This window comes from Fibroporia radiculosa (assembly GCF_000313525.1).
Source record: "Fibroporia radiculosa TFFH 294 genomic supercontigs, scaffold44473, whole genome shotgun sequence".
Classification (NCBI taxonomy): Eukaryota; Fungi; Basidiomycota; class Agaricomycetes; order Polyporales; family Fibroporiaceae; genus Fibroporia; species Fibroporia radiculosa.
In genome coordinates this window covers 1,491-27,548 of record NW_012133512.1, presented here as the reverse complement: position 1 = coordinate 27,548, position 26,058 = coordinate 1,491, and the positions used below count along the sequence as shown (strand labels likewise).

Below are 26,058 nucleotides of genomic sequence, written 5' to 3'. Positions count from 1 at the left end.
CTTATTGGCTTGTGCGCTGACCTGTCGGGCGTGGTTGCCCCGTAGCCGCTACAACCTCTTCTACAACATCCAGCTGCGCTCGATCCAGCAGCTTGCTCATTTCTCTGGGATGCTCACTTCCGAACCCCATATCGGGAGCCTGGTTCGGCAGATGCTCATCGTGCCACACCACGGCCAAGGCCAGGTGTACGGGGCGTTCCCGTTTGTGTTGGGCGAGAAGCTTCCACAAATCGAGCACCTCTCCCTCGACCTCCGCCGGGACTACTACCCTTATGTTCACCCGGACTTCTTTCAGTTGCTCTCAGGCTTTTCTACTGTCACCAGCTTGGATGTACACCGTATTCAATTTCCATCCCTGAACGACTTCGGTCTGCTCATCTGCGCATTCCCCCGACTGACCAACCTCTCATGCTGGATGGTGAGCTGGACCAAGAAGACGTATGACGCTGGCACGTTCAAAGCGCTCGATCGGCGCCTCTCTCTTCGGTCCCTCTCCTTGAGAGATGTGCGGGGCATGGGCGAAATGGTCGAGTGGCTGCTCACCGTAACTTCTAGTTTGCAACTGGATACCATTTCCCTGCCTACAGTATCCGTGCGTGACGTGGGACCCGTAGGAAGGCTACTCGACGTTGTGGGCGCGAGTCTGCGACATTTGGAAATTGGGATAATCTTGCGAGCGTCCCCTCAGCTCCAGACGAAGGCAGTGACGGAATGGGAGGGCAGCGTTGGTGAGTCTATAGGGTGTTACAGATGCGCTTATTCTTTTATCCCCTGATGAATCTCATCTGCGCAGGGACCTATCCACGATTGATTCGTAATACGAGCCTTACCTCTCTCCAGATTGATCTGCAGGGCACTGATTCAGACAAATGGGCGAGCTGGGCATCTGGACTCCTCTTGCAGACGGCACCGTCTTGTGTTTCACGAATCACGATCTTGATACAGATCCCAAGCAGGCCGACGAAGCTCAAGCAATCTCACTGCGGCTCGATTGATGGTGTGTTATCCCTACCACAATTCTGTAATCTGCGTCAAGTTGTTTTCCAATACGAGGACGGCACGGATGCTGAGCGTTTGGAATGGTTCCGCGGCGCACTCCCAACCTTATTCCCGTTGACTTGTGCGCGGAATCTTGTCCGCCTCAAACAGGGTGGGCTACTTATCGTATGAATGGGTGAACCCTCACTAACGTAATCTCTCCGTAGTGGCTTCTCAACGCCGAGAGGCATAGTCACATCGCGGCGCAATCTTTTCCAGAGTCGCATGTGCATTTCTGCATCAGCCAGTGATTTATGTTCTGGGGCTGTTGTATATGTACTGCGCATTAGATTCTTCTTGACGCGTGCTCTAGACGACGGACACTGACATTCAAATATTCATCCATACAACGGACCTCATGTTATAGCAGTACAACCGTTCATTTGTATCAATTTTCGGCTGGACCTTCGCCATTCTTACTTACGACTTCATGGCCTCTTATGACGAAAGGAGTCGAGATTATCGAATTTTAATAACTAGGACTTTGGATCACATCATCCAGCTGCGCTTTTTTACGCCCACTACCTCGTTCTTTTGGACTTAGCACGTCTATCTTGAAAGAGTTAATAGCACCACCTTCGTTTACAAGTTTCAGCTGATGTACTAGTACATCAAGCTCGTTGCTCGCGCACAATATCGTTTGCACTTAATCTGAAACTGAGTGGAGTTTATCTTCAAGTTCTATCATTCTAAATTCGCTGTCGCGAAAGATGCATTGTTCGCTCGACTCATAACTGAATCGGACGGGCTCGTTGAAATACCAACAACACTAGGACCCCGTTCCGTTTCCCATGAATTTCACTTTCTCGTATACACATCGCACCGTTAATATTTGAGTCCCACTCGCATGTCTTATAGCAGCGCAGTCCACTAAATGCAGCATTTGCTTATCTACCACTGTCCGTCACATCATCCCTCAATGTGTTCATTGGTCTTCATGCCCGTCCCATTCATAGTCTCGGAAGATGTTAACCCACCATCGCACTTCCCCGCTGACCTCCCAGCCATCTTTGTGCCATGACCTGTTTGACGAACCTGTAGCATTTACACCTGGTCCACCCTCATCTCTGCATATCTCGCCCACATCCTCTACCTCGATCACCATTTCTTGAGCGAGACCGATTGGAAGAGCTTCTTCTTGGGCAATTTCGACAACAGTCCTAGGGCCAGCTGCATATCCAACTTCAATCAGGTCATCCGTGGATCATTTGACGCGCGAACAGTACATACCAAGCGAGATCAATCCCACCAAGCGAGAGGTAAAGGCAGCTGTTGTAAATGGGGGAGTGTGCAGCACCGACAACCCAGACGCTGAAAACGTGCGCATTTGGATTGGGGGTGATGTGTAACCGGGAAGCTGAGGCAAAACAAGCAGAAACGTCGATGGCGGGATAAGTGCTGCATGCAGGATCGTATCGATCAGCAAAATGTATGCTTTGTGAGATGGACGTCAGAGAACCCACCGTCGCCCCGTGCACGATTCCAGCCACCCCAAACCTCGTCCAAGCCTACAATGCCGCGCGTACGCATGATTCCTTCTCCTTTATCGCGTTCGCCGCTTCCCTGTAACACACCCGCAAGCTCCCGCGCAAGCTCCTCGATCCATCGTCGCTCGTCGCGAATCATGTCGAGCGTCACTGGCGCGTTGGTCATCTGCAGCCCAAGCTGGGCGAGTGACGATCTGATGAATGTTGCCTCCTCAGGTTCGACAGCCTGTGTCGTCATTGTCGCTGCAGCGCCTTCTGCACTTGTGACAGTCGCTCCTGTTGGTGGGGTCGAGGTGGATGTGGATGCGGACGCAGCAGTAAGCCGCTCATTGAGATCCTGCGCAAGCTTGACCATATCTCTCCATTTCACCATAAGTGCTTCGAGGTCTTTGAGAGCGTCTTCCATGTCTGTCTGAGATGTGGCAGCGGTTGACTCAACGGTACGCAGGATGCCATCTAGATGTTTCGATAAAACGGATTCGGTCAATAGCAGCTCGTAGATGGTCAGGATTGTCGACGCACTGATACCCGACAGAGTGGCGGAGTGTGTTGGAGCAGTGGCAGACCCACCGGCCTTGGAGCCTTTCTTGATGCTCCTGATCTGTTCGAATGATGATCATGCATAAGTCGACCTCAAGCTCAAGGATTGAAAATAGTTAGATGATCCAAAAATCCGCTTACCTCCCATCCCTTCCCCAATAGGCTACGTCTCAAAACAGCGTAAAAAGCCTTGTCTCCACCTTTGCGGAAGCTAAGTCTAATCATCCGTGATCCTGGGGCATCTGCGCGCTTCCTGTCTGGGTGATCCGCACTTGGGGACGTTGGTCGCGAGGCAGGAGCCGACTTGGCCTGTGGATGAGATGCAGGCCACTGAACCGAGTGCTTCGGCAGTGGAGTTCCGCACATCTCGCAAGTCGCTAGAGTAGGATGGTTCAGAAACGTGCAAACTATACAGGCGATTTCTTCATTCCCGCCGCTCGTGTGCGGACTCCCAGGTGCGGGTGATGAAGAAGAGGACAGTGTCAATCGCGACAGATTAAGCGAGGACGGAGGGAGCGACGTCGAGAGAAGGCTAAGATTCGATGATGACGCTGAATTGGTGGGAATGGTGATAGCCGACTGTGCAGACGACCGAGGTACACCACACAGAGCACATATACGAGACGCGGCGGGGCTTAGCCCCGGTGGATTGCGGTAACTGCAAACTTCGCATGTCCATGATCTGAATGCAGGATCCTCAGATGAGACTTGACTCCCTGGTGCATTCGAACTGTTGTCGGCATCCGAGCCAACATTGAGACTGATTATATGCAGATAAAGTGTGATTTTGGGTGAACTCGTGAATAAGCCCGCGTAGTGCTCCGTTCTCGCTACTTGAGCTAATTCAAGCTCGAATGAACGCGTTTCGGGTTGGGGTGTATCGATGTAGAATAGGCGATGGGTGGTAGCATGGATGGTACCAGATTGGTGAGGTGCAGACTTCTCTGTGCTAGGTATCACAAGTCAGTCAAAAATCGTGAACCGAGACAGTCACGATAGAGTCATTGGATGTATTGGCATGGGGTATAGTCACGAATGCATTATGCATTGAATTTGGGTTCGCGAAGCAGAAAAAGACGACACACGATCAAGTTGTGAAGAAGCGCACCCGTCATAAATCCCTATGTGTTCCTGAGACGCAAGGAGGTCTTCATCCTCATACAGCAACGCCTGCACCGGTATGGTCCCATCAATGCCTCTAGTATAGCGTCGCAAGCTCATAATTGTAAGAAAGTGTCTTCTACATGCCACCCCGTAACATGAGCACCGTGCATCACTTGTATCCACAAATTATATACGTACAGTCGTCGTGGGCGGATAGGTTTAGCGAATACGGTATGATCTCCGCGTCGTGTTCTGCATATGCAGCTGGTCTTATCTATAAGAGTTTAACCACCAGAATATGGGAAGTTTGTACTTGAGGACGAATCAATAATCTGGTGGTCAGGCGAATCACTAAGATACTAGCGGGGTTTAATAGGGCTCTTCTCGACCCGGTCCCAAAATGACACACGCACCAAAAGAATGTTATGATACAAGATACACCACTATGGTAACACAGAGCGTACTACATCAACGGACCATAGTAGGTCATAGCAAGTCTTCACTCGGGAAGCCCTGCTGCAAGCTTGGCGACTTGGCCGGAAGATCACATGACCTATTAGCCATATGTAGTAACTACGCACTCAAGTCAGTGAAAGGCAAGATCATGAAGACTGTTCTGTGCTGCGGTTGTTTTCTTTCTCATTCTTTTTTAAAATTGATTTTCACATGGAGTACTCAGTCTCGAAAGCCCGTTAGAGAGGAAGACGTGAGTGAGCCATAAGCGACATCACCATGCTGCGTGGCGGTATCCGAGGTCCTACCCGGCCCCGGAACCGCGAGGATGAAGAATGTCAACCAACTCGTCGTCGACCGTGCACCAGCGACGAGCAGACTTTATAGAAACAGCAAACACATGGGATCATCGAAGAGGAAGAGCGCAAAGCCTCCTCCGCAATGTAAGTGCCTGCGGGTGTGAAATCTGGGAGTTGTTGACCAGGATCGTCACCGCCAGTGCGCTCGCGGACGACGAGGAGCAGAGGCAAGGTGCGCGCAACTTATGCTCTGCCTGGGCCATGTGCTGACATGACTTGCGTATTTCGTCCCGCAGGCACTCACCGACCCCGCAGAGAACAGCCAGCTGCTCACTGAGCAGTTGCGTGCCATGGGGCTGTACGCTGCGCCCACTCTGGGCGACGGAAACTGCCTCTTTCGCGCACTTTGCGATCAGCTGTACGGCACACCATCCTACCATCTGAGACTGCGCCAGGACATCTGTAATTGGATAGAGTCTCACAGCCAGCGATATGAGCCGTTCGTCGACGATGAACGTGGCCTCAGTGTTCATTTGCAGTGCATGCGGCAGCCAGGTGAGTGTCCTGCACATGAACTTCTCGGCCCTCGAGTTGGCTCAGCGCTAATGCTGCATTCTCTTGATCCCAGCTACATACGGCGGGCACCTGGAGTTATCGGCTTTTGCGCACATGACCCGCCGCGACGTCAAGGTAATCCAACCCGGGCTCGTATATGTTATCGAATGGGCTGCAGGAGGCGATCCCGCCTCAGACCCGCCAGCCACAGGAGATGGACACCCAAGCTCATCTTCATCCACTGCCGCTCCCGCAGCGGACGACTCTGCGCTGAATGATCGTGAGAAACGGCGCCTCGCACGAGAGCGCAAGCGCGCAGAACGGGAGCGGGACCAGGCCCCACAATCTCCTCAAATGTCGGAACAAAACGATCCGCCGGGCCCTGTATATGTTGCGTGCGTGAATACTATCATGTTCCTTCAGATGGCTTCAGCTTTAAGGTAGATACCATGACTGGGAACACTTTTCGTCTATCCGCAACCTGCGAGGCCCGCACACTGGTTTTCCCAACGTTATCGAGGCTGTCGCATCGGATAGAGGCTCGTCATCGCCTGTGACAGCAGTTAAGAAAAAGCCGGTCTCCAAAGCGAGAATAAAACCCGAATCTAAGAGGCTCGCTGCAAAGACAAGAGCTTCGGCCATCGTGGAGGTCGTGGCCAGCGCACCGAGAACGCCATCACAAGTCCCGCTTCCCGTGTCCCGCTCTCCGTCCCCTGTACCTATTACGTCTAGAGCGTCTCCGCTCCCGCCTCAGACACTAGTATCTGGTTCTGCCTCGCTCGATCTCAGTCGATCATATCGTTCACCGAAGAGGACGTTCGATGAGTCGTCGGCGTCGTCGCTAGCGCACTCTGAGGATTCACAGGGCGCAGCGAAACGCGCAAAGGGCTCGTCCCGCGCGCTGCAGGATACAGCCCACGAGGAAGTTCTACCGGTCGTACCGCCTAGCGCGTTACAAGCGGCAGACATGCAAGTCGACGAAGAGGACATTGACACTCCTGATCTGTCTGTTTCTGGGTCGTCGACTGAGTCGACAAGCTCGCTTTCTTCCGTCCCCTCGCCAATCATATCTCCTGCTCCGTCTCCAGCGCCGATACCAGTCTCTACTTCGCCGCCGGCATCTGTTGAGCGACGATTGACCCGCCGCCAGCGTAAGGCGCTTGGCTTACCGAGACCTCGGGCTGCACTGGTTGCTAGCGCGGCAGCGAAGACAAGGAATAGCGCGGGAAAGATCGTCATTCCCGGCGGTCGTTGTAAGAAGCCGGCTGGTGAGCCTACCACTGAACCCTACGGCGAAGATGGGGATGACGAGGCGGCCAGTGCCGAGTGGCGCCGCAACGGAACTGGGCGCGTGGACGTACGTGGATTTAGAGAGCTGAAGATCTAGGGTCAGTCGATGGCGTTCCTCGATACAAACACGCTTTCGCACTGGGTATCCGGAGATCCCCTCTACCTCATACTTGTTGTCCCGATTCATCCCACATTGCAACTCTGGACTTTGTCACTGCAACATCTCATCCGCGACATTTCCTGCACACTTGCGCACGCACTCGCATAGCACGTTCTCCTATCACTGGTGATTGGATATCTGTATCAACTATATTGCAATGCCTTGGTTCACACTGGACGTTTCTCAACGTCACGCTCGCCCGCATTCCTGTACATCCTGCTTGCACATTCTCACGGTTACCACATGTCCTCGCGATACCTCGACAACTTCCTTTCTACCTATCCAGACTGTATCACCAGCCGCGAACAATGCAGCATATTCGCATCCCGCACCTCATGTCCATAGTATAGCTGTACTAATACTAGACTGCTTGGCACATATGTGATCCCAGTTTCGTCGGTCAGTCAGAGCAAGAGGCGGATTGCACTGTGCACTGTGCTGGTACGGATCTAGCCGGAGGCATTTGACACCGCGGACGAACAACGGGGATGCTTGTGACATTCTATCATGGGAAGGATCTTGTTGACAGTGTGCCCTTAGTCTAGACGTGCGCGTGACCAATCGCCGTGTGCCCTTGCAGTGGCAGCCTGTGGGGCGATTCGATTCAGTACGCGAGCCCCAGCTTTTAGTCGGCCTCTAAGCTCTCACTGACGATACTCAAAGTACAAAGCTGCCTGACGGTAGGGGAGAGGTACTTAGAGCCAGAGGTTGACGTTTGATCCATGATCCTACTTGCAATTGCAATTGTGTGGACGACGGCAATGACTGACGGCGATCCCCCCCACGGATCCAGACTCTCCTGCCAACAGCATTGACATTGGTGAGAGTCCCGCAGCAGATGCCCGAGTCGTTTGGCGGCTAATTTGACTGCTACAGATTCCTTCATCGCCTCAGTGCCAGCCCTTGATGAGAATTTGAATGTCGATAATGAGGTGATCGCATTACACTGTTTTCTCTAATGCGGCAGTGTTCTTGTGTCCTTAAGCCTGCCACATCTGTCATTACAATACGCGTTTCGTCCAAAGCATTCGGAGCCGTAGGACTCACGTACTGTTTCCGACATGAGTCTGGATGTGGGCGACAATTTCCGATTCTTACTGGCGCGAACTTGAAGTGTCGAACGCGCCATGCCAATCCCACCCGCTTTGATTTCTATCCGCCTACACTGCCCGGGCGGGCACTGCTAGCGTCGTATATGCGATGTCGAACCTCACACATGTCTAATGCAGGCGTCCTGCCCGACGATCAGCGCCAGTCGACGTCGTCGTCAACATCCGACGATCCTGCGTACGGTCGTAGGTCGAATTTAAACAGCAATACGGTGATATAGCGGCTGAAATGTGTGTCTTTTTCGACAGAGATGTCTTGCGCCTGCCACAAATTACACTCGGCTGAAAAAAGTCTCAATGTCAACTATCACGGAGGAGTGTCGTCGGCCTTTGAGACCCTGAGTGGCCAGCGATTAAATAGATGTCTACCGACGGAGGTGTTTCGTCAACAATTGCAGTGTGAGGTTCATCTCATTCTGAGGATTCAAGATCGACTGCCACGAAATAGTCCAGACAAGAGTCAAGCCCAACCGCTCGAAGTGATAATCATCTCCGTCTCTCATTGGCAATCTACAGGTGCCAACGGCTATCGAGTTCCTCTACACGTAAACTTCAAGACCGAATAATGGACTGACAGTTGACTCTATCCCACTGGTAGGACTGATACGGCATCTAGAGCTGGTACGGCTGCCGGCATCTAGAAATTAGATGTTTTATTCTGTGGATCTATCGTGGAATTTTGTATGTGAAACACAGCAACGTCGACCTCTCACATGCGTTGTGCGAGTGCCCAGACGCTCCAATAAACGACTCTGTTTTCCTACCGACCGTTTCATGTGGCCCCCGCTTTTCTGAAGCTTGAGGGTGTATCTCTGAGGCCTGATCTTTCTGTACCAGGTCCCATAGATTGTCGAAAAGTTTGGGAAATTTTCTGGTAATGAGCACCCTCCGATGGGCGAGTCTCCAGGGCAGTTAGTGGCTGAGTTGGCGATGCGATGGTACCTAGAAGCCCTTTCTTTTCCTCCCAAGAGTCCCGGCTCGGCGTCCGACACCAGAGAGATCTGTGCCTACTTTCAACTCCCTTCCCACATATTAAGCCTTGTTTCTGAATTTTTCCATCCGTGTCGTTATGCATGCCGGCTTCGCGCAATTACCTGAAAACAATCAACGGCGCTACGGCTGTTAAGCTGAACACCGATCGCCCATTATCATCTCTTTCAAAATCGGAGCGCGAGGCGCCGAAGCATCACGCCCACCTCAGGCTCAATGTCTCAGTTGTGCGCCACCTGCATCGCCATCATCCTCTGGAACCTCGAGGTCTGTGCGAAGCAATACTACTTAATTGAAGTCTAAGTCTCAGAGCCTAAGACCAAATTACGCTTCGGGAAATTTTAATGGTACGCATCCACGATGTCTCATCTTCTTTTCTATGATGGCAACCAGCACTCAGTGCTCTGGACCGGATGTGACCGACCGTTGAACCAATGTATGTTGGAGATTCGGCTCCTGGGTGTGTGGCGGCGCCGCCTCCGCACCGTGCGGCGCGCGAGTTATACCGTGCTCATCGCTCCCACTCAGTCCTGTTCGGAGTCATGTTCAGATTTTGGGGCCTCATGCGTTATCAAAGACCGACTGTAAACACCAATTATTCCTGTTCAGTCGTCCGCTATGCACCCGATCAGTGCCTGCATATTCGCATCTGGAAGACGGCTGGTAAGTTATACAGGTGATTGCCACCCGCCGTTCCTCTCGACTCCTCGAGCAAGTCGGGCATCCGTCGTTCAGCGCATGCGATGGTCGGTCGGTGCTCGACACGGGACCCGTTCCGTCACCGGCGGCCATGGCCCACCCGAGGTCCCCAACCAGTGCCATCACTCAGCCAGGGGTACTCATCTCGAGCAAAAATAACCTCACGTCATCGCCAGATCCGCGCCAGTCTCCGCGGGCCTGAACCTCCAGGTGTCCGGTAAAGCCAATACAGCGGTCGGCTTGCCATTATATTACGTTTATATATATACTCCAGCACGTCAGCGGGTTCAGCGTCTCGTAGCCTGTGCATATATCTGCCAGTAGTATATCGTCGATTCGTCCTCTTTAGTGCATTTATCGATGGAAGGGCACACGAGTAGGATGTGGGGTAGCCAATGATCTCACGGCGCAGACTACTATATCTCCTAAATAGTGAATCAGGCTCCCACCTCAACGTCCACGGCCAGACAAGGCAGATATGGGTCTGTTGGCTTCCTCGGTTACTGAACGAACCTGAACTGGTACGGTGTAATGCCATAGCCTTTAGCTCGAGAGCAATCGCAAAGCTCTCAAGGACATTCCGGGCGCCATGCCAAGGTTGACGGCTCCGGGTAACCACACAATCTGGATTCTGCAGTGCTGTTTGCCCCGGCCACAAATTCTTCCACAACCCTGACCGTGTATCACCGTTTCATATTTCTCCAGCCAATCATGTACACTGCACTCGCATGACAGATCTTTCGAAATGAGTAGCACAGGTCAGGTCACTGCATGCATCGCGCCCCGCCCCAGCAAGGCCGCCTCTATGTACTAAGTATTCAACCGCGCTCGCGGCTCGCATGATGCGCCTCGTGCGCGTCTGTGATCTTATTGATCCCGTCTCGTAAGTACCGTTGCAGTCTACGTCGACGACACAGTTGCTGGCCTGTATTGATGTTCGCGGTTGGCGCGACCACATGCAAGGCGCGCATCTGCCGAGTGGCGCACATACCTTTATCGACGTCCTGTCGAGTGCAACCGCTCGGCCCGTCTGCACTGATACGTCGCGTGTGCCCGAATACAGGCCATGCAGAAATTGCTCACTGGGCCTCAGGCTCTTGACCCACGACGCGGTCCAAGGTTCGAGGGGAGCGATTGGAAGGCTGGGCCGTTCGCGCATGTGTGCGGACGGACGTACATATGACATTTAACAATAAAGTGTCTCTTGCGATTGATAACTAAACGATTGGTTTATTGTTCGCTGTTGTAATATAAACAATGTGGCATGCACGCGAAGTCGGACAGACGTATTCGTATGTGGCACCGTCGCTAGATGCACGGAGACACGAATGCACCATGCGGATTCACCTCATTTGCAGTATGGTTAACGCACCGACGTCGACGACCGTGACGGGTGGATGGAAGTATCGCAACGAGCGCCTTGGCTGGTGCCTTGGCGATCAATCGCTAAGTCGCTTGGAGCCTAGAGCTCACCCGCTGCACCCATTGGCTGGTGGACAGCCGTCGCTGTGTGCGGTCCTCCGAGTGGACGAGAGGCTCAGATTGGGTGGGCGCCGGAACGGGAGCTTGCGCCACCTCGAATCTGCTAAGACATTTGGGGAGGGTATACGCCGTATCAGTTGTCGAGGCGTTGGGCCCAGCGTTGTGGGGGACTGCGGACGATGTGGGTAGAAGTGCCGTGGCTGGTCGAATATTCGGGCAGCTAGATCACAAATGAACAATGCGCCGTCAGCCTACTATGGAGCGCAGAGATTCGCTGGAGCGCGAGTGGCCAGTGGAGAGGCAGATGGAAGGGGACTGGATCCGAGACATGACCAATGATCAGGCATCGGCCGAACTGACCAGGCCAATTATGGCCATCAAATTAGGACACTGCGATAGGCCGGTGCGTCTAAGGATCCATCAAGACACCGAAGGCGCGGAGGGGGCGGAGGAGGCAGGAGACACTTGTCCTATTCCTCGCAGCGGAGTCTATTCTTGGCCACCATCGAATCGAGTCGTCGACGAACAGACATTCGTCTTCGTCACACAGCGGTGTTTTCGGGTTTGTTTTTCGATTGCAGGCTGTGCCTCCGATTCACCGTAAATAATGCAGGTGGCATGGTCGAGCTATATGTGACTCGGAAAGGCTGAAGGTAAGTAGGCCAAGTTGTGAGTTGATTCCACCCCGAGAATGATGGTCATAAGGTGTGCTACATAATACGGATACTTCGAAGTTCGATGTACATGCATTTGTTGGGATGGGACAACCTTGGCCTGGGAAGATGCTGCAGATCAGCTGTGGCAAGCCCTACATAGTATAGTGTGGACACGGCTAAGGATGTGTTCTAGCACCCTCGTAGCGGCGCTACCCAATACATACGATTGTTGACTCGGAGGGCGTACCGGGATGCGCCACGGTGCGGCATCTGATTTGGAATTTTGGTGTCTCCAGCAGCGACGGCGGCCGTAGGGGACAAGCATGCTGGAGCAGTGCACTTATTTTTGGTCGCATGACCAGGGGCGACTACGAGGCATTGGAGGGCTCGATTGCGGTGATAACGTGCGCGAGAGACTTGGAGGCATGCGGAATGTGCGCTGCTACGAGTCGGTTGGTGGACCCACCGACGTACCAGGTTGCGGCGACACGCACGGCGGGACGGCGGAAGGATGCACCGTGCGCCCCTCCCGACGACGGCCGGCCGGACGGACGGGCGGACGGGCGAGCGGGCGGGCGGATTGAGATTGGAGGCACAGATGAGATCAGGGCTCGGCGGGCGGGCATCTGCGCCGGCGGCGGCCCAGGGGAATGGGAGGCGCATCCGGAATCTGTGACTGGGAGCGCATCTCCGCCAGGCACGCCGGGCAGGCCCGGACTCCGGCCATTGGAAACGGCCTCAGACTTGGGACGGGGACGGGGACTGGGACTGGGACTGGGACTAATGCACGTGCTGGCAGCGGGGCGCTGCGCGTCGAGTCGAGGATGCGGTGCGAGGGCGATCAACTGCACGCTACGATTGCAATCTTCGCCGCGACAGCACATGCGCCGATTAGACGGCAGACTTGATTGGCCACGCGCTCACTGGCTGTGTCACAGCGTCACACGGTCGAGTGGCCCACACTGCATCGAAGGCGCTGTGGCGTGGTAGGTAGTACCAGCCGCTGTGACCAGCGAGGAGCGCGGGCCGCGTCCGGCACCATGGGCGGGTCGGCACTGGGTAGTGGGGCCGCCGGGCGACGAGCGGACTTGGGAGCGGGAGGCGATGAGGGGCGGCGCAGGCTTAGACGCTTGTGCAGACATCGTGCCCAGACGTGGGCAGTGCCAGGCGTACCTGCCCGATGCGGAAACCACGTGGTTGGCCTATGGGAGGCCGCCGCGCGGACTTCGCTGAGATTGAGTACGAGCGCCCCATCTCGTCGGCCCCCTTGTCTCTCTCCTCCTCCCTCCAGCCCGGCGAGGCTCCAATTTTCGTATAATAATTTCGTATTCACATAACCCGGATCGCGATCCACCCCTTTCGCCCGCCGCCGCTATCCCCTATCCGACTTTCCTGATAATAATCGTACGAACTCAGGTACTCCTCCCATGTCCATTTAGACCCATCGCAACATCTGCTGATCCTTTGTCTTTCGTCGTGTGCGCGGCCAGCTTAATGTGAGCTTGTCTTTCTCTTTCCTATCTTTCGTTGTTAATCCAATTCGTGCAGTTATAGCAATAACGACCACACCGCATATCACGCTCGCTTGCTTTGCAGCCTGCTCAACCATATTTGCCATCTAATGGACTCTGCATCCCCGTACCCAATCCCACTCCCAATGGTGCTCCCATCTCATTCCCGCACCCCCTCTGCATCCTCATCGCTGCGATCATCCCCGTCTTTATATTACCAGCCCCCCTTCGACGCGTCCTCTAGCACGTCACAACCTATGCCCCAGAACTTCTCTGCGCAGCCCTTCGATGCCCATGCCTCCACCACGTCTCTTCAGATCTCGACTGGCACCACTATTCCCCATACCCACGAGGCCGGCGAGGAGACTGCACACCCTCTCCGACCAGCCGCACAGTCGAGCTTGCATGCGCCAGAAGCCTCTGCTGAACACCAGGCAGATCCCTCTCAGACTTCTATCGCCGACGCTATGACTAACGGCGCCGGCCCTCACGGTGGCCTTACGCGTTCCCTCACTCACCAGGAGCGCGAGCTTATCAGCCATCTCGACCGTCTCAAGTTCTTTCTCGCCACTGCGCCTTCTCGTTGGAGCGCCGATGGTCCGTCTCCCGTCGATCCTGCCTCGCTGCCCGTCGGACACCCGAGCTCTGTTCACCCAGCCCTGAACCGCTTCCTGCTCCCCAACTCAGAGTACGTCTCGTGTGTTCTCTGGGGTGGGCTGTACCACATTACTGGCACCGATATTGTCCGAGCGCTGGTCTTTCGCTTCGAGGCTTTTGGGCGGCCTGTGCGGAACATGAAGAAGTTTGAAGAGGGTGTCTTTAGTGACCTGAGGAACTTGAAGCCTGGAGTAGATGCTTGCTTGGAGGAGCCTAAGGCGAGTTGCTCATTGGCTATGGCATTCTGCTATCACTCATCCTTTGCGTGCGCCTATAGTCTCCATTTCTTGATCTCCTGTTCAAGTATCAGTGCATTCGCACCCAGAAGAAACAGAAGGTGTTCTATTGGTGCGTTCTATGAGCGCTCACATTCCCGGCGGCCACGATCTCACGTGACCTTGCAGGTTCTCTGTTCCGCACGATCGCCTCTTCCTCGATGCGCTCGAGCGCGACCTTAAACGAGAGAAAATGGGCTTGGAGCCTACCACTGCCGTCGTTGGCGAGCCCGCGTTATCCTTTACATATGACCCTAAGCGGTCTCTGTACGAGCAGTTCAGCAGGTCTCAAGGGAGCACCGACGGCGACGGCGACCTCGATACCTCCGTTCGTGCCTCCGACGACACAGCCAATAGTGACAGCGACGCTGACAACACTGCATCCTCATCGCAGAAGACGTCCGACAGCGAGACGGCTTCCGATGCAGACGAGCGCGCCAGATCTAAGCGCCTCTCATTAAAAAAGGCGCCCAGTGTGCTCAACGGGCCAAACTCCCCCTTCTTCTCCATGTTTTCGCTCTTCGAAGGCTCGCCCACATACAAGCAACGGCGGAAGAAAGTACACAAAAACAGCCGCCGCAGCCCTGGAGATGGTGCGTTCGGTCACGCTGGGTACGGCTCTTCTGTGCTCCCGCTGTCTGGTCCCGAGACGTACGTCGACGAGTACGGGCGCGTGCAAACTGTGCGTTCATCACCGGAGGGTCATTTTGACCGCTTCGGGCGTGACACAGGTCGTATGAGTGCTGCGGACATGTTCGTTGCTCAGGCGCGCGGCGAGTTTGGCGGAGCAGCAAACCCGGATCTCATTGCGTCGCAGAAGGAAAGACAGCGTCGTGCAATGGAGATCGCTCTGGGCCAGCACGTCCGCGTCCCCCACCATCACCCCAACGGCCTCGCTGGACCCGGATATGCGGGCCGCATGAGCGCACAAGCGCACTACAACCTGCCACTCAACCTGCTCCCATCGGTATTGCTCCCCGGGTCGAACATGCTGAACGCTTCCCCACCGGGTGGGGTCTTCCAGCAATCCCTCCAGGGCCAGCAGCTCCCTGAACACCACATCCGACCCCAGCTTCAGTCTCGCCACACGCTCCCGCACGTGAACTTCCAGACAGTCCCCCGGATTCGCTCACACACAACGTCGCAAGGGCTCGGCTTCAACGGGAGCGAGGCGTGGAGCGGCATCTCGGAGCAGGCGCCAGTACGCTCGAAGGCGTTCGTATGCCCGCTGTTCTCATGTGGGCGCATGTTCAAGCGCACGGAACACCTCAAGCGGCACCTGCGGACGCACACACTGGAGCGGCCGTATCAGTGTCAGCAGTGCCAGAAGCGGTTCTCGCGATCAGACAATCTCGCGCAACACTATCGGACGCATGTGCGCGCGGGCGCTGGCGGTGCGGAAGACAGCTTGGGCGCTGTGAGTGTGGACGCAGGTGGTGACGTGAGCGACGGGCAGCTGGAGACGGAGGAGGACGCACTTGCGCTGGCGGGTGTGGACGACGTGCAGATGTACGAGGTCGAGGTCGAAGGCCCGGTGCACGAAGTCTCGGGCGACGAGGAAGGCTTGGTGATGGCCACTACGGTTGGCCCCGCTGTTCCCGTGTCGCTGGGCGGCTTGGATGGCGTGGAAGACGGGCAGGACGCGTACTTCCAGGGTGACGGCGTGGGTCCGATCGTCAACAGCTCTCCCGAGCAGACGCCGTTCGTCCGCCCCGACTCGAGTTTATCATACTCCAATGCAGCGACGAACGGAATCCCGATCCCAATGCGCATGTCCCCGCCATACCACGACTATACGACCTCGCTTTCGGCGCCGTCACACAAGGGCTCGTTTGACCAGCCGTCAATGTACCCGCCCGAGCTGGACGTGGGCGGAACAGGGCCGATCCGGCGGCACAGGAGCGTGACGCCGTCGGTGTCGCGCTTCGGAGACTCGATCAGGCGGCCATTCTCTACTGCGGTCTCGGAGCACGGAGCGCCAACGCGGTCATATCACCCATATGCGGTGCCCGGACACCACCACTCGGCCGAGTCGAGTCCGCTAGCGTACAACATTCCGCTGAGCTACAGCCCGGCCAACTCGATCGGATCATCCAGCTCGCGGTCGCACTCACGGTCGAGCTCGAGCAGCCAGCTGCAGGATCAAATGCAGCAGATGCTGTCGCTAGACCAGCTGGCAGCGGAGCAGCAGGCGCAGGCGTTCCTCCGGGATCAAATGGGGCACCACGGACAAGGCCAAGGCCAGGGTTACCCCGAGTCACAGATGGGGTACTCGACTGCGACGGCGGCAGCAGCGGGAAGCTACGAGTTGATGTCTAGCGCTAACAGCGGCGGCGCAGGAAGCCAAGTGCCGGGTTACGAGATGTACTCGCAAGTGGGCGACGCAACGGTATACGACTCGCACGCGCACGGGTCTGGGTTTTCGGCGCTCGCGCACCACCAGATCCCGCTGTGAGGGTGTTCGCAGTGCGCATGCGGCGCACACATTAAGGGCCCATTGGGTTTAAGTTATTGTACCAATCTCTCGTGTTGCTATAATTCTATCGGTCTCGTGTGTTCACTGTATCAGTAATTGCTGTCGTTCACCGTCTGTTATAAACTGCACATCCCCCGGACTGCTGTCTGTATATGATGATCGTCCGTACACCTCCTGTCGCTTCCCCCATGGAATCGGATCGAAATCTACTTATGCTTGTCTAATTATGCCCTCATACTTATCCTGTCACATATTGCGCGTGCCCGTATAGCCTATGCTCGTTAAGTAATTCCTCGCGGTCGTTCTGTCTGGTCTGTCGGTAGCTATCGATTGTGCTCTGCGTCCCTTTCCTCGCTCGCCGAATGTATGCTACCGTGGCAGAATGGATGAGTGTCTGATTTATGTGGCGGGTGCGCGCCATCCGCGGTCTCGATTCCGCCATCAGAGGAGCGCACGCCTCACGGGAGCCCCGAGAGCTGCTATCCGCGGTGATCAGCGCACAGTGGACCCTGGAGGCGAGGCTACGCGCCACGGTCGCACTCGCAGCTGACGCGTCGTGGAGTTGGTAGTGAGGCCATGCCCCACCGAAGCTCCGGAAGAATGCTGGCAGAAATGCGTACCCTGGTGCGATGGAGCGGGGCCCGCGGCGCCGGAGACTGCTTCGCTGGCGGGGGCAATGTGCTTAGCGACGGTGATAAATGAGCACTAATCGCAACCGCAAGCAGGAATACAATATGTTGGTAGTCACATCCGCGCACAAGGAAATTGACTTTTTGAGCGGGATTTTGCCCGTCTGCCTTGCCGTATCATGCATTGCCATTGCCATGCCCCATCCGCGCGGGTCGAGGCGCAGGGTGGAATGCACGTTTTCGACTCTTGGCAGCGTCGGAGAGGGATTCGGTACGTCAAAGTCGTTGTGCACGTACTCGAGTGATGATTTTCGAGGAAGTCGTCCGTCATGATCCGTGCTCTGCGGGCGTCATCAATACAGTGTCGAATGATGACCCTTACCCCTTGTGAGTAAGAGCGGCTGGGATTTACCGTGACAGTATCGTGCATCCTGGTCGGTACCATTTGAGCTTCAGATGTCTCTTTCTTCCAGCGGGAGCATCAGCTGTCACGGTGATATCACAGAGCTAGGCATGTAAGCCAGGTGGTGAGAGATGAGTGAACTCATTCGCTGAGACTAGCTCCGCTTTGTGCTACTATCACCTACCAGGTGATAGTTTGCCGTATCGGCGATATCGATATCGCATTGAGAGCATTTGTCTAACTTCCACGATGGGCCCGAACTAAGATGACGAGAGCTCGCAGCAACGCTTGATATGACCGGGTGCGCGAAAGTCTAAGCCCTAGCTAGACCCTAGCTCTACCCTGGCCAGACAAGAAAGTATGAGAGCAGGGTCCTGAATCAATCGGATTTCTCCGGACTCACCACAATGAACGTTTATTCATCTTCGGTGTTATTTCTTCGTGTCCTAGGGAAATGTGGCCCGCATCGGCGGGAGATCTACGGTACTTAGGCGAGTAGCGACGAGCGCGGATCGTAGTACAGATCTATAGAGGATCCCGGCGGCGGCGGCATCACCTCACCCCATCTTCTCCTCGAGCTTGTTTATGATATAATGCTGATGCGCGGCGGGTGGATATCGGAAATCGACAAGATGCGGCCTGAGCACAACGACTAGCACCAGCTGATTAGACGATGTCGTATGTCTGTCCCGAGTGGAAACCTTGCATGTATCGAAGATTTCTAAATCACATGAGATTGCTTATTGTACCGCCGTGGTCATAGGGTGGTCATCTATTATACAATAACTGGGAAGATACAAGATATGAGTACGACAGCCGAGACAGCCAAGCCAGAAAGCAGCAACAGACAATGAATACCCATAACTTAGGTTTCGCAAATCCAACTGTGGTCTAACCAAACTTCCCATCGTACTCCTACAAATCCATATAGTGCAGGTGTCCCGCCACCCACGACCGGAGCTCCCTTGTGAGCTGCCTTGCAGAAGTTTCCAGCGAATCCTCGCGCGCGCGCACGATCTCCACGATCGTCCGCTTGCGCTGTTTGGTCGTCAAGACGAGCCCGATCTTGCGTGGAGAAAACGACACCGACAATAAAGCGAATGGGATTTGTTGAGCCCTTGTTGTCGCCGGCGCCGATGGTGAGACCAGTCCATCGCGCACGCCGTAAACGCGGACAAGGTCCTCGAGACGGGCACGCGGCTGCATAAGGTCGAAAAGGTCTTTGAAGCTCTCTTCGCGCTCAAGATGGAGCTCCGAGTCGTCCGTCCAGACATCTTCGCGGATTTTAAGCGCAATGAAGAGGTCCAGTACGCGCGTCTCGCGCTGGAGCGAATTAAGAGAAGAAAGCGCCGAATCTGCGGAGGTCATGGGGAACGGATCGGAAGTGTAAGGTACGCGGATGAGTGTGCTGTATGTTGGGAGATAGGTCGAGCGGAGGACATGCATGCAAGCTGAGATCACAGTCAGCTGCGCCTGAGAAGTGAGCAAGCGTCTGGCGTCAACGTACCAATGTATAGCGCACGGTTGACTAGCCGGAGGCTCATGGTGATCCAGTAGAGGGTCTGGCGCTGCCCCTCGGGCTGTTCTCGAGGGAAGACTTCATAGACGAAGCGAAGGAGAAGGTGGGGTGGAAAGTCGGCAAAAGTTGAACGGCGGATGTCCCTGCGGGCGGAAGGTTGGTGGGGCTGCGATGTCGCGGAGTACGGAGGCGGGGGTAAGAGCGTTGACATCTTCTCGTCAAGAATTATCATGAGAGATTTATGATTAAAAGACGAGGATTTTGTGGACAGAGCGGAGGCGTTAAGAGTGAAAGTTTGGACGTCAGGATCGCGTTAGTAGAGTTTATGATAGAAGACAAACCGCAGTAGTGGAGTGACTCCTTCAATCGCTGTCGGCGGGCGTCTCGTGCCTACTGTACGATACTGCGCAAGATGACGACGACAACTCTGAGTACAATGCGCGCGCAGTCATGCCAGCATGGCCAGCAGTCAGCGCAGTGCTCGAGGGAGAAGAGATAGCGGGAGACGCGTAGTCCGACATGAGTGAGTGTGAGAGCCAAGCTAAGAATACACAACTCGGCGAACCGCGATCCGGTCGGGATGTTGAAGAGTTCAGCTGCTTCACTTGGTCCTTCCCCGTACCCGGTAGCCTTCTTGCAGTAATTGGCTCACTCGAATATTGACTCGCATTTCTGACCTGGCTCAGTTTTCTTATTGCTGCCCTGCTGCTGCTGTCTTTCCGAATGATGTTCGGTTTGATACTGTGGGCACAGTGGAATTGTATGTAACAAGTGAGCAAACAGGATCACTGCGCAGTACTTCACCGACACATGGCCTGCCGACAGATTTATTATGCCTCACGCCCTTCGAAATTGTTGAGAAATGTATTGTCCTCGACATTTTCATCATCCGCGAGTTCATGCATATTCACTGCGGCACGCCGACAAAAGGGTCTTAAATCCTATTCCGATTCAACACTCGCGGTCTTGTGATCTACTTCGGTGTCCGTCCCTTGGCCTCGCCCTGCTCTCATCTTCCGTCATGGCTTCTTGAGTTCACGAGTGCTCACACATCCCTTCTGCGCGGGCCGCTTCAAATACCCTGTGATCGTGCTCTTCAACTGCCCATTTCCCCTATAAATTTTGCCAGTGTGACATTATGGGGGAACCGACATCTCGCGATGACTATGCTGAGCCTACTTGTCACAGCCATACTAGTCAAATCAGCACTGTGCTCAGCCCCAAGTGGGCCATGGGATCCCTTCAACCTGGCGCCGGAGTCTAGAACGGTGTATGCTCTTGCAATTCACGGAGTCAATGGCACGGTGTTGGATGCCAGTAATTTGGTGGGTGAAAAAGGTGGGTGTGCAATTTTGGCTGGGGATGGGTCCTATGTAACATTGGACTTTGGGTACGAGGTGAGGCGTTGCTCTCTACCGTTTTGCATTAATCTCAAAGTCGACAGGTAGGAGGTCTGATTTCACTCAACGTCGATGAGACCTCGGAAGCATCTTCCCTCGCCCTATCGTTCACGGAGTCTCCGCTCTACATCAGCCCACTGACGTCCGATGACTCCGCGGCACAATCCGCAAACATGTCATACGATGGTGTACTCTATCTGCCCACACCCCTCAAAATCGCGTATTGGACCATGCCGCCTGCACGCCTGAGAGGAGGCTTTCGCTATCTGACAATCGTATCTAAATCGGTTAGCTCAGTTACTGTCTCCAATGTTTCTCTGGCTATTACGTTCTCGCCCCATGTGGAGGACTTGAGGGATTACATGGGTTACTTTTACACGGAAGATCCAACATACTTCGATGCAGACTTTTTGACAAAGGTATATTTTTCACATCAAATGGTGTCCTTTCTATCATTCATTTTTTCATCGACCTAGTTATGGTACTCGGGCGCATATACCGTGCAGGCAGCAACCGTTGCTGTAGATACAGGAAGGCAGGATCCCCCTGTGCAATCTCCAGGTACGTTCTGTAACGTAGCGAGTATAACTTGACTGATGATCATAATCCCAGGTTGGGCAAATAACGCAACTGCAGGAATAGCTGGTCCCATAATTGTTGATGGCGCAAAGCGCGGCCGGTGAGCAATTGATCATGGAGGAGTACCTGGATTGAGACTGATCTGAGAATGATTCAGTGCTGTATGGTCGGGTACGTTGAAGAATGCTTATCGCGTCCCTCTCAAATAATCAGTATTTTCCCCAGCTGATCTTGGTCTTGCGGTGTCGACTCAGTTTGTATCTACCAATGATCTCGTCCCCACACGAAACGCCATCTCAACTCTTTTCAATGAGCAAAACCCAGTAACAGGAGAATTACCTTACTCCGGACCGCCATTGAGCGAACAGGGGAGCGATACGTATCAGGCATGGACCTTAATCGGAACTTACAATTACTATCTTTACTCTGGCGACTATGCTTGGCTGGAGGAGATCTGGAGTAATTTTACCAAGGCCATGCAGTATCTCGAGAACAAGGTCGATGATACGGGTTTACTCAACGTTACTGCTACTGGTGATTGGGGAAGGCTCTGGCAAGGGGGGTTAAATTCAGAAGCCAACGCGATATTCTACAGGGTGAGCTTTTCTTGTCTAATTTCTCCCAGTTTCTTATCTGAAAAACTGGGTTAGGCATTATTGAATAGCGCCGAGATCGCGACCTATATGAATGATAGTACATTAGCTGCTACTTATATCTCAAAGGCGACCACTCTCAAGACACAGTTCAACAAGGCGTTCTGGCTGTCCGATGAGGGCATGTATCGGGATAATACGACTTCGACGTTGTGTCCGCAAGATGCTAACTCCCTTGCGGTATTATTCAATCTCACGATGTCCGCTGAGCAGGCATCCTCTGTGAGTGCTGGGCTTACCAGGTACTGGAATGCGTATGGGGCCGTGTCTCCAGAGTTACCCGACAATATCGCACCATTTATCGGTGCGATGGAGGTGCGCCACATGTACATCACTGTTGTACATCTGCAGGGCTGACCATGGCATAGCTGCAAGCACATTTTGTGTCCGGAAACGATGCGCGTGCAATGGATCTCCTCCACCTCGAGTGGGGATACATGCTATACACGCCCATCAGCGTGCAATCCACGCTGCTCGAAGGGTACACTTCCAATGGATCACTCTAGTGCGTCCCTTTGGCTTTGTGCAACTTTCAGCGCCTAACAAACGTACAGCTATCGTTCGTATGACGGGTACAATTACGACGCGTCTTTCACCAGCCACTCGCATGGATGGAGCACAGGCCCGACGTCCGCGCTGACATTTTATGTCCTTGGACTCACTGTTACTTCTCCCATGGGTCAGACGTGGGCTGTTGCGCCACATACGTCCGGCTTGTCCTTCGCCCAGGGCGGATTTGAGACGCCACTAGGCTGGTTCGGCGTGGAATGGTCATTGGATGGCGCTAACTTTACAATTTTACTGGAAATGCCGAAGGGCACAAACGGTGTGGTGACTGTGCCGATTCAAGGGAGCGTGAGCTTGGATGGGCAGAAAGTTGATGTAGAGGGAGATATTCTGGTGACCGGTGGCAACCATACGATAGTTGTTTACAATTAAAGTTTTTTGGTGAGTTGAAGTTTTGCAGTTCCCTAGGCAGTAACTTACGTATGTGCTCAAGTGGGGCAGGCAACTCTTTAGTGTCACTTGCGTCTACTCCATAAATGGTCCGCGAAGAAGACTGTCGATGCCTGCCGTTGATATAATTTGCACACCCCACCGAGCTCATGTGATACTTGCATGTCCATCAGAATGACACGCCCATATCCTTTCCGTTGCAGGCGTCCCATGAGCGCAATACTAGTACAATACCATGCTGCATCGACGAAAGCTTCTCACATTGCATCCTGGCTGCTGACCATCCTGGGCTCGCTTCCGAACGGTCTTTACGCGTTCCGCGGCCCGCTGAAGTGGAACCCATGACCCGCTTCTGAACGTTCCCAACTCCAACGACAATCCATTTACTGTGTCAAAATAAGTTATATATACTAGTCGCAGCTACCCAAACCGAGGACACAGCTCGTTATGGTTTTGACTCGTAGTTTGCTTCACATCGCACTGCTTGTGACATTTGCTCTGGGTACTGCCCCAAGTGGTCCGTGGGACGCGTTCAACTTGGCTCCTGAATCGAGGACCGTCTACCCGAGATCTATACGCGAAGTGGGTGGTACGGTACAGAATGCGGAGAACTTGCTAAGTGGCGGAAGCGCAACTCTCGCCGGAAATGAGTCGTACATTGCCTTGGATTTCGGTTATGAAGTGAGTGACGAGTGAAAGACTGCATGCCATTGAAACTCATCCATGCCACCATTTTGTAGGTCGGGGGACTCATATCTTTGAACTTTGACAGTGTATCCTCCGATTCTTCGATTGCATTGGCGTTCACCGAGTCGCCTGAGTTCATCCGACCATACGCATCAGATGACTCATCGTATCCCTCTGCAAATACTACATACGACGGTGTGCTCGAGGTTCCTGCTCCCCTCGAGTCTGGGTACTGGACCCAGCCTGCGCCACGTCTTCGGGGTGGCTATCGGTTCCTGACCATTGCATCCACATCGGACAGCGCTGTGTCCATCTCGAACATATCCTGTGGCATATCCTTTATGCCTCATGTCGAGGACATGAGGAATTATAGTGGCTATTTCTACACAACCGATCCACTCTACTTCGACGAAGATTTCTTGACGAAGGTAGGTTTGCTCAAATGGTTGTTGTAACCGCCCTGACCAAACATACAAAGATCTGGTACTCGGGCGCGTATACTGTGCAAACAGACACTGTGCCTCTGAATACCGGCAGACAAGTCCCGTTCGTGTCATCGCCTGGTAATTATGTTGACTCGGACGACCCGTCTGGTCACTTGGCTAATGTGATACCAAGGTTGGCTGAATAACGCGACATTGGGTGTGGCTGGTCCTATCATCGTGGATGGTGCAAAGCGCGATCGGTGTGTTTGCCTACACGATGATGTTTACATATTGTCCTAACTAGTAGCAGTGCTGTTTGGCCAGGTACACAACTCATCGCTCCCTCAAGCTATCGTACTAATCGACTCGTGTGACGAATTTAGGTGACATGGGCATAGCTGTCCCTACACAGTTTGTCTCCACGAACGATCTCCTGCCTACGCGCAACGCTTTATCGACGATGTTTGCGGGGCAAAATCCTGAAACGGGCGCACTTCCTGAGTCGGGTCCTCCCCTGAGTCAACAAGGCAGTGACACGTATCATGCCTGGACACTAATTGGGTCGTACAATTACTACTTGTATTCTGGTGATGCCATCTGGATGCAGAACACTTGGAGCAACTACACCAAAGCGGTGGCGTACCTGGCAAACAAGGTGGATAGTACCGGCCTGTTAAATGTAACAGGCCTCAGAGATTGGGGACGGCTCTGGCAGGGTGGGCACAACTCAGAAGCAAATGCGATATATTATAAAGTAAGCATTTACTTCATGATGAGCAATCGCTGATGGTCTTATGCTCACTTCAGCTGTTAACAAACAGCGCTGAGCTTGCCGGGTATATGAATGACTCGCTTTTAGCCACCGCATACGCCACTAACGCGTCTGCGCTAAAGATCAAGTTCAACGAAGCGTTCTGGCTGGAGTCAGAGGGCATGTACCGCGACAACTTGACATCCATACTGTGCCCGCAAGACGCCAATTCGTTCGCTGTCCTATATAACCTGACGTCCTCTGCGGAGCAGGCGTCTACCGTGAGTATGGGACTCACCAGGAATTGGGGAGCATATGGGGCTGTAGCTCCTGAGCTTCCGGACACTGTGGCCCCTTTCATCGGAGGATTTGAGGTGTGTGTTTAGGAGCGCTCTGTGCTTTTTGCCTAACTTTGACAACAATGAAGGTCCAAGCGCACTTCGCATCTGGTAATGATGCCCGCGCCATGACCCTTCTGCATCTTGAATGGGGGTATATGCTGTACACACCACTGAGTGTTCAATCGACACTACTTGAAGGATTTACATCAAATGGGTCTCTCTAGTGAGTGAACAATCCCCATGCCCCTTCCGTTTTCAATGCCTCAATGCGCCGACGACAGCTATCGCTCATACGATGGATATAACTATGACCCATCCTATACAAGCCACTCGCATGGATGGAGCACTGGTCCGACGTCTGCACTGACATTTTATGTGCTCGGTTTAACGATTACCTCCCCCATGGGACAGACGTGGTCGGTTGCACCCCACACGTCTGGGTTATCGTTCGCTCGAGGCGGATTCGAGACACCGCTCGGGTGGTTTGGTGTCGAATGGGTATTAACGGAAACTTCCTTCACTATCTCATTGGCGATGCCAGAAGGGACCAGTGGCGTGGTGACCCTTCCGACTACGGGAGTTATAACTGTGGATGATGAAGAGGTGCCGCAGGTCGAGAAGATTTTGCTTCTCAGTGGTGGTAACCACACAGTGTTGGTGCAGTGACCCTTAAGCTGTTATTTACACCATACGATGGGATCCGTGAGTGCTGATTATCACGAGTGAGGCATCTTAGTCTACGTGCTTGACCCGTAGTGTACGTCTTCGGTAGACCGCTGATGTAGTCGCTCGCAGGTACTCATCCATGATGGCTTGGGGAGCATGCGCTCGTAGTATGGCTCGCGGAGACGTTCGAACTAAGTATGGCCGTCGTGACAGACGCGTTCAAGCAAGACGAGGTGTTTTGGTGGAGAGCTTTGCTCATGTGACATC

The 26,058-nt window shown here is 54.0% G+C and overlaps 7 protein-coding genes across 7 annotated transcripts; 5 read left to right on the top strand and 2 right to left on the bottom strand.

The window, feature by feature from the left end:
* Positions 1 to 109: 109 nt before the first annotated feature.
* FIBRA_08186 (uncharacterized protein) lies at positions 110 to 1,170 on the top strand (the record flags this gene model as incomplete). Its single annotated transcript, XM_012329840.1, has 2 exons — positions 110 to 728; positions 794 to 1,170. 2 exons carry the CDS (start codon positions 110 to 112, stop codon positions 1,168 to 1,170), a joined length of 996 nt encoding a protein of 331 aa, XP_012185230.1.
* Positions 1,171 to 1,963: 793 nt separating this feature from the next.
* Positions 1,964 to 4,286, bottom strand: FIBRA_08185 (uncharacterized protein; the record flags this gene model as incomplete). Its single annotated transcript, XM_012329839.1, has 5 exons — positions 1,964 to 2,208; positions 2,269 to 2,436; positions 2,502 to 3,126; positions 3,207 to 4,014; positions 4,174 to 4,286. The coding sequence occupies 5 exons, from the start codon at positions 4,284 to 4,286 to the stop codon at positions 1,964 to 1,966; spliced, it is 1,959 nt and encodes a 652-aa protein (XP_012185229.1).
* Positions 4,287 to 4,950: 664 nt separating this feature from the next.
* On the top strand, positions 4,951 to 6,863 carry FIBRA_08184 (uncharacterized protein; the record flags this gene model as incomplete). The annotated part of the gene is made up of 5 exons (XM_012329838.1): positions 4,951 to 5,065; positions 5,122 to 5,153; positions 5,218 to 5,476; positions 5,550 to 5,871; positions 5,921 to 6,863. 5 exons carry the CDS (start codon positions 4,951 to 4,953, stop codon positions 6,861 to 6,863), a joined length of 1,671 nt encoding a protein of 556 aa, XP_012185228.1.
* A 6,620-nt stretch (positions 6,864 to 13,483) lies between these two features.
* Positions 13,484 to 16,760, top strand: FIBRA_08183 (uncharacterized protein; the record flags this gene model as incomplete). Its single annotated transcript, XM_012329837.1, has 3 exons — positions 13,484 to 14,221; positions 14,308 to 14,378; positions 14,435 to 16,760. The coding sequence occupies 3 exons, from the start codon at positions 13,484 to 13,486 to the stop codon at positions 16,758 to 16,760; spliced, it is 3,135 nt and encodes a 1,044-aa protein (XP_012185227.1).
* A 1,968-nt stretch (positions 16,761 to 18,728) lies between these two features.
* Positions 18,729 to 19,564, bottom strand: FIBRA_08182 (uncharacterized protein; the record flags this gene model as incomplete). Its single annotated transcript, XM_012329836.1, has 2 exons — positions 18,729 to 19,264; positions 19,321 to 19,564. 2 exons carry the CDS (start codon positions 19,562 to 19,564, stop codon positions 18,729 to 18,731), a joined length of 780 nt encoding a protein of 259 aa, XP_012185226.1.
* Positions 19,565 to 20,492: 928 nt separating this feature from the next.
* On the top strand, positions 20,493 to 22,903 carry FIBRA_08181 (uncharacterized protein; the record flags this gene model as incomplete). The annotated part of the gene is made up of 9 exons (XM_012329835.1): positions 20,493 to 20,729; positions 20,777 to 21,151; positions 21,209 to 21,293; positions 21,345 to 21,411; positions 21,469 to 21,482; positions 21,537 to 21,907; positions 21,962 to 22,279; positions 22,333 to 22,469; positions 22,519 to 22,903. 9 exons carry the CDS (start codon positions 20,493 to 20,495, stop codon positions 22,901 to 22,903), a joined length of 1,989 nt encoding a protein of 662 aa, XP_012185225.1.
* Positions 22,904 to 23,368: 465 nt separating this feature from the next.
* FIBRA_08180 (uncharacterized protein) lies at positions 23,369 to 25,791 on the top strand (the record flags this gene model as incomplete). Its single annotated transcript, XM_012329834.1, has 9 exons — positions 23,369 to 23,602; positions 23,662 to 24,036; positions 24,087 to 24,171; positions 24,227 to 24,293; positions 24,344 to 24,357; positions 24,417 to 24,787; positions 24,841 to 25,158; positions 25,212 to 25,348; positions 25,407 to 25,791. 9 exons carry the CDS (start codon positions 23,369 to 23,371, stop codon positions 25,789 to 25,791), a joined length of 1,986 nt encoding a protein of 661 aa, XP_012185224.1.
* Positions 25,792 to 26,058: the final 267 nt, after the last annotated feature.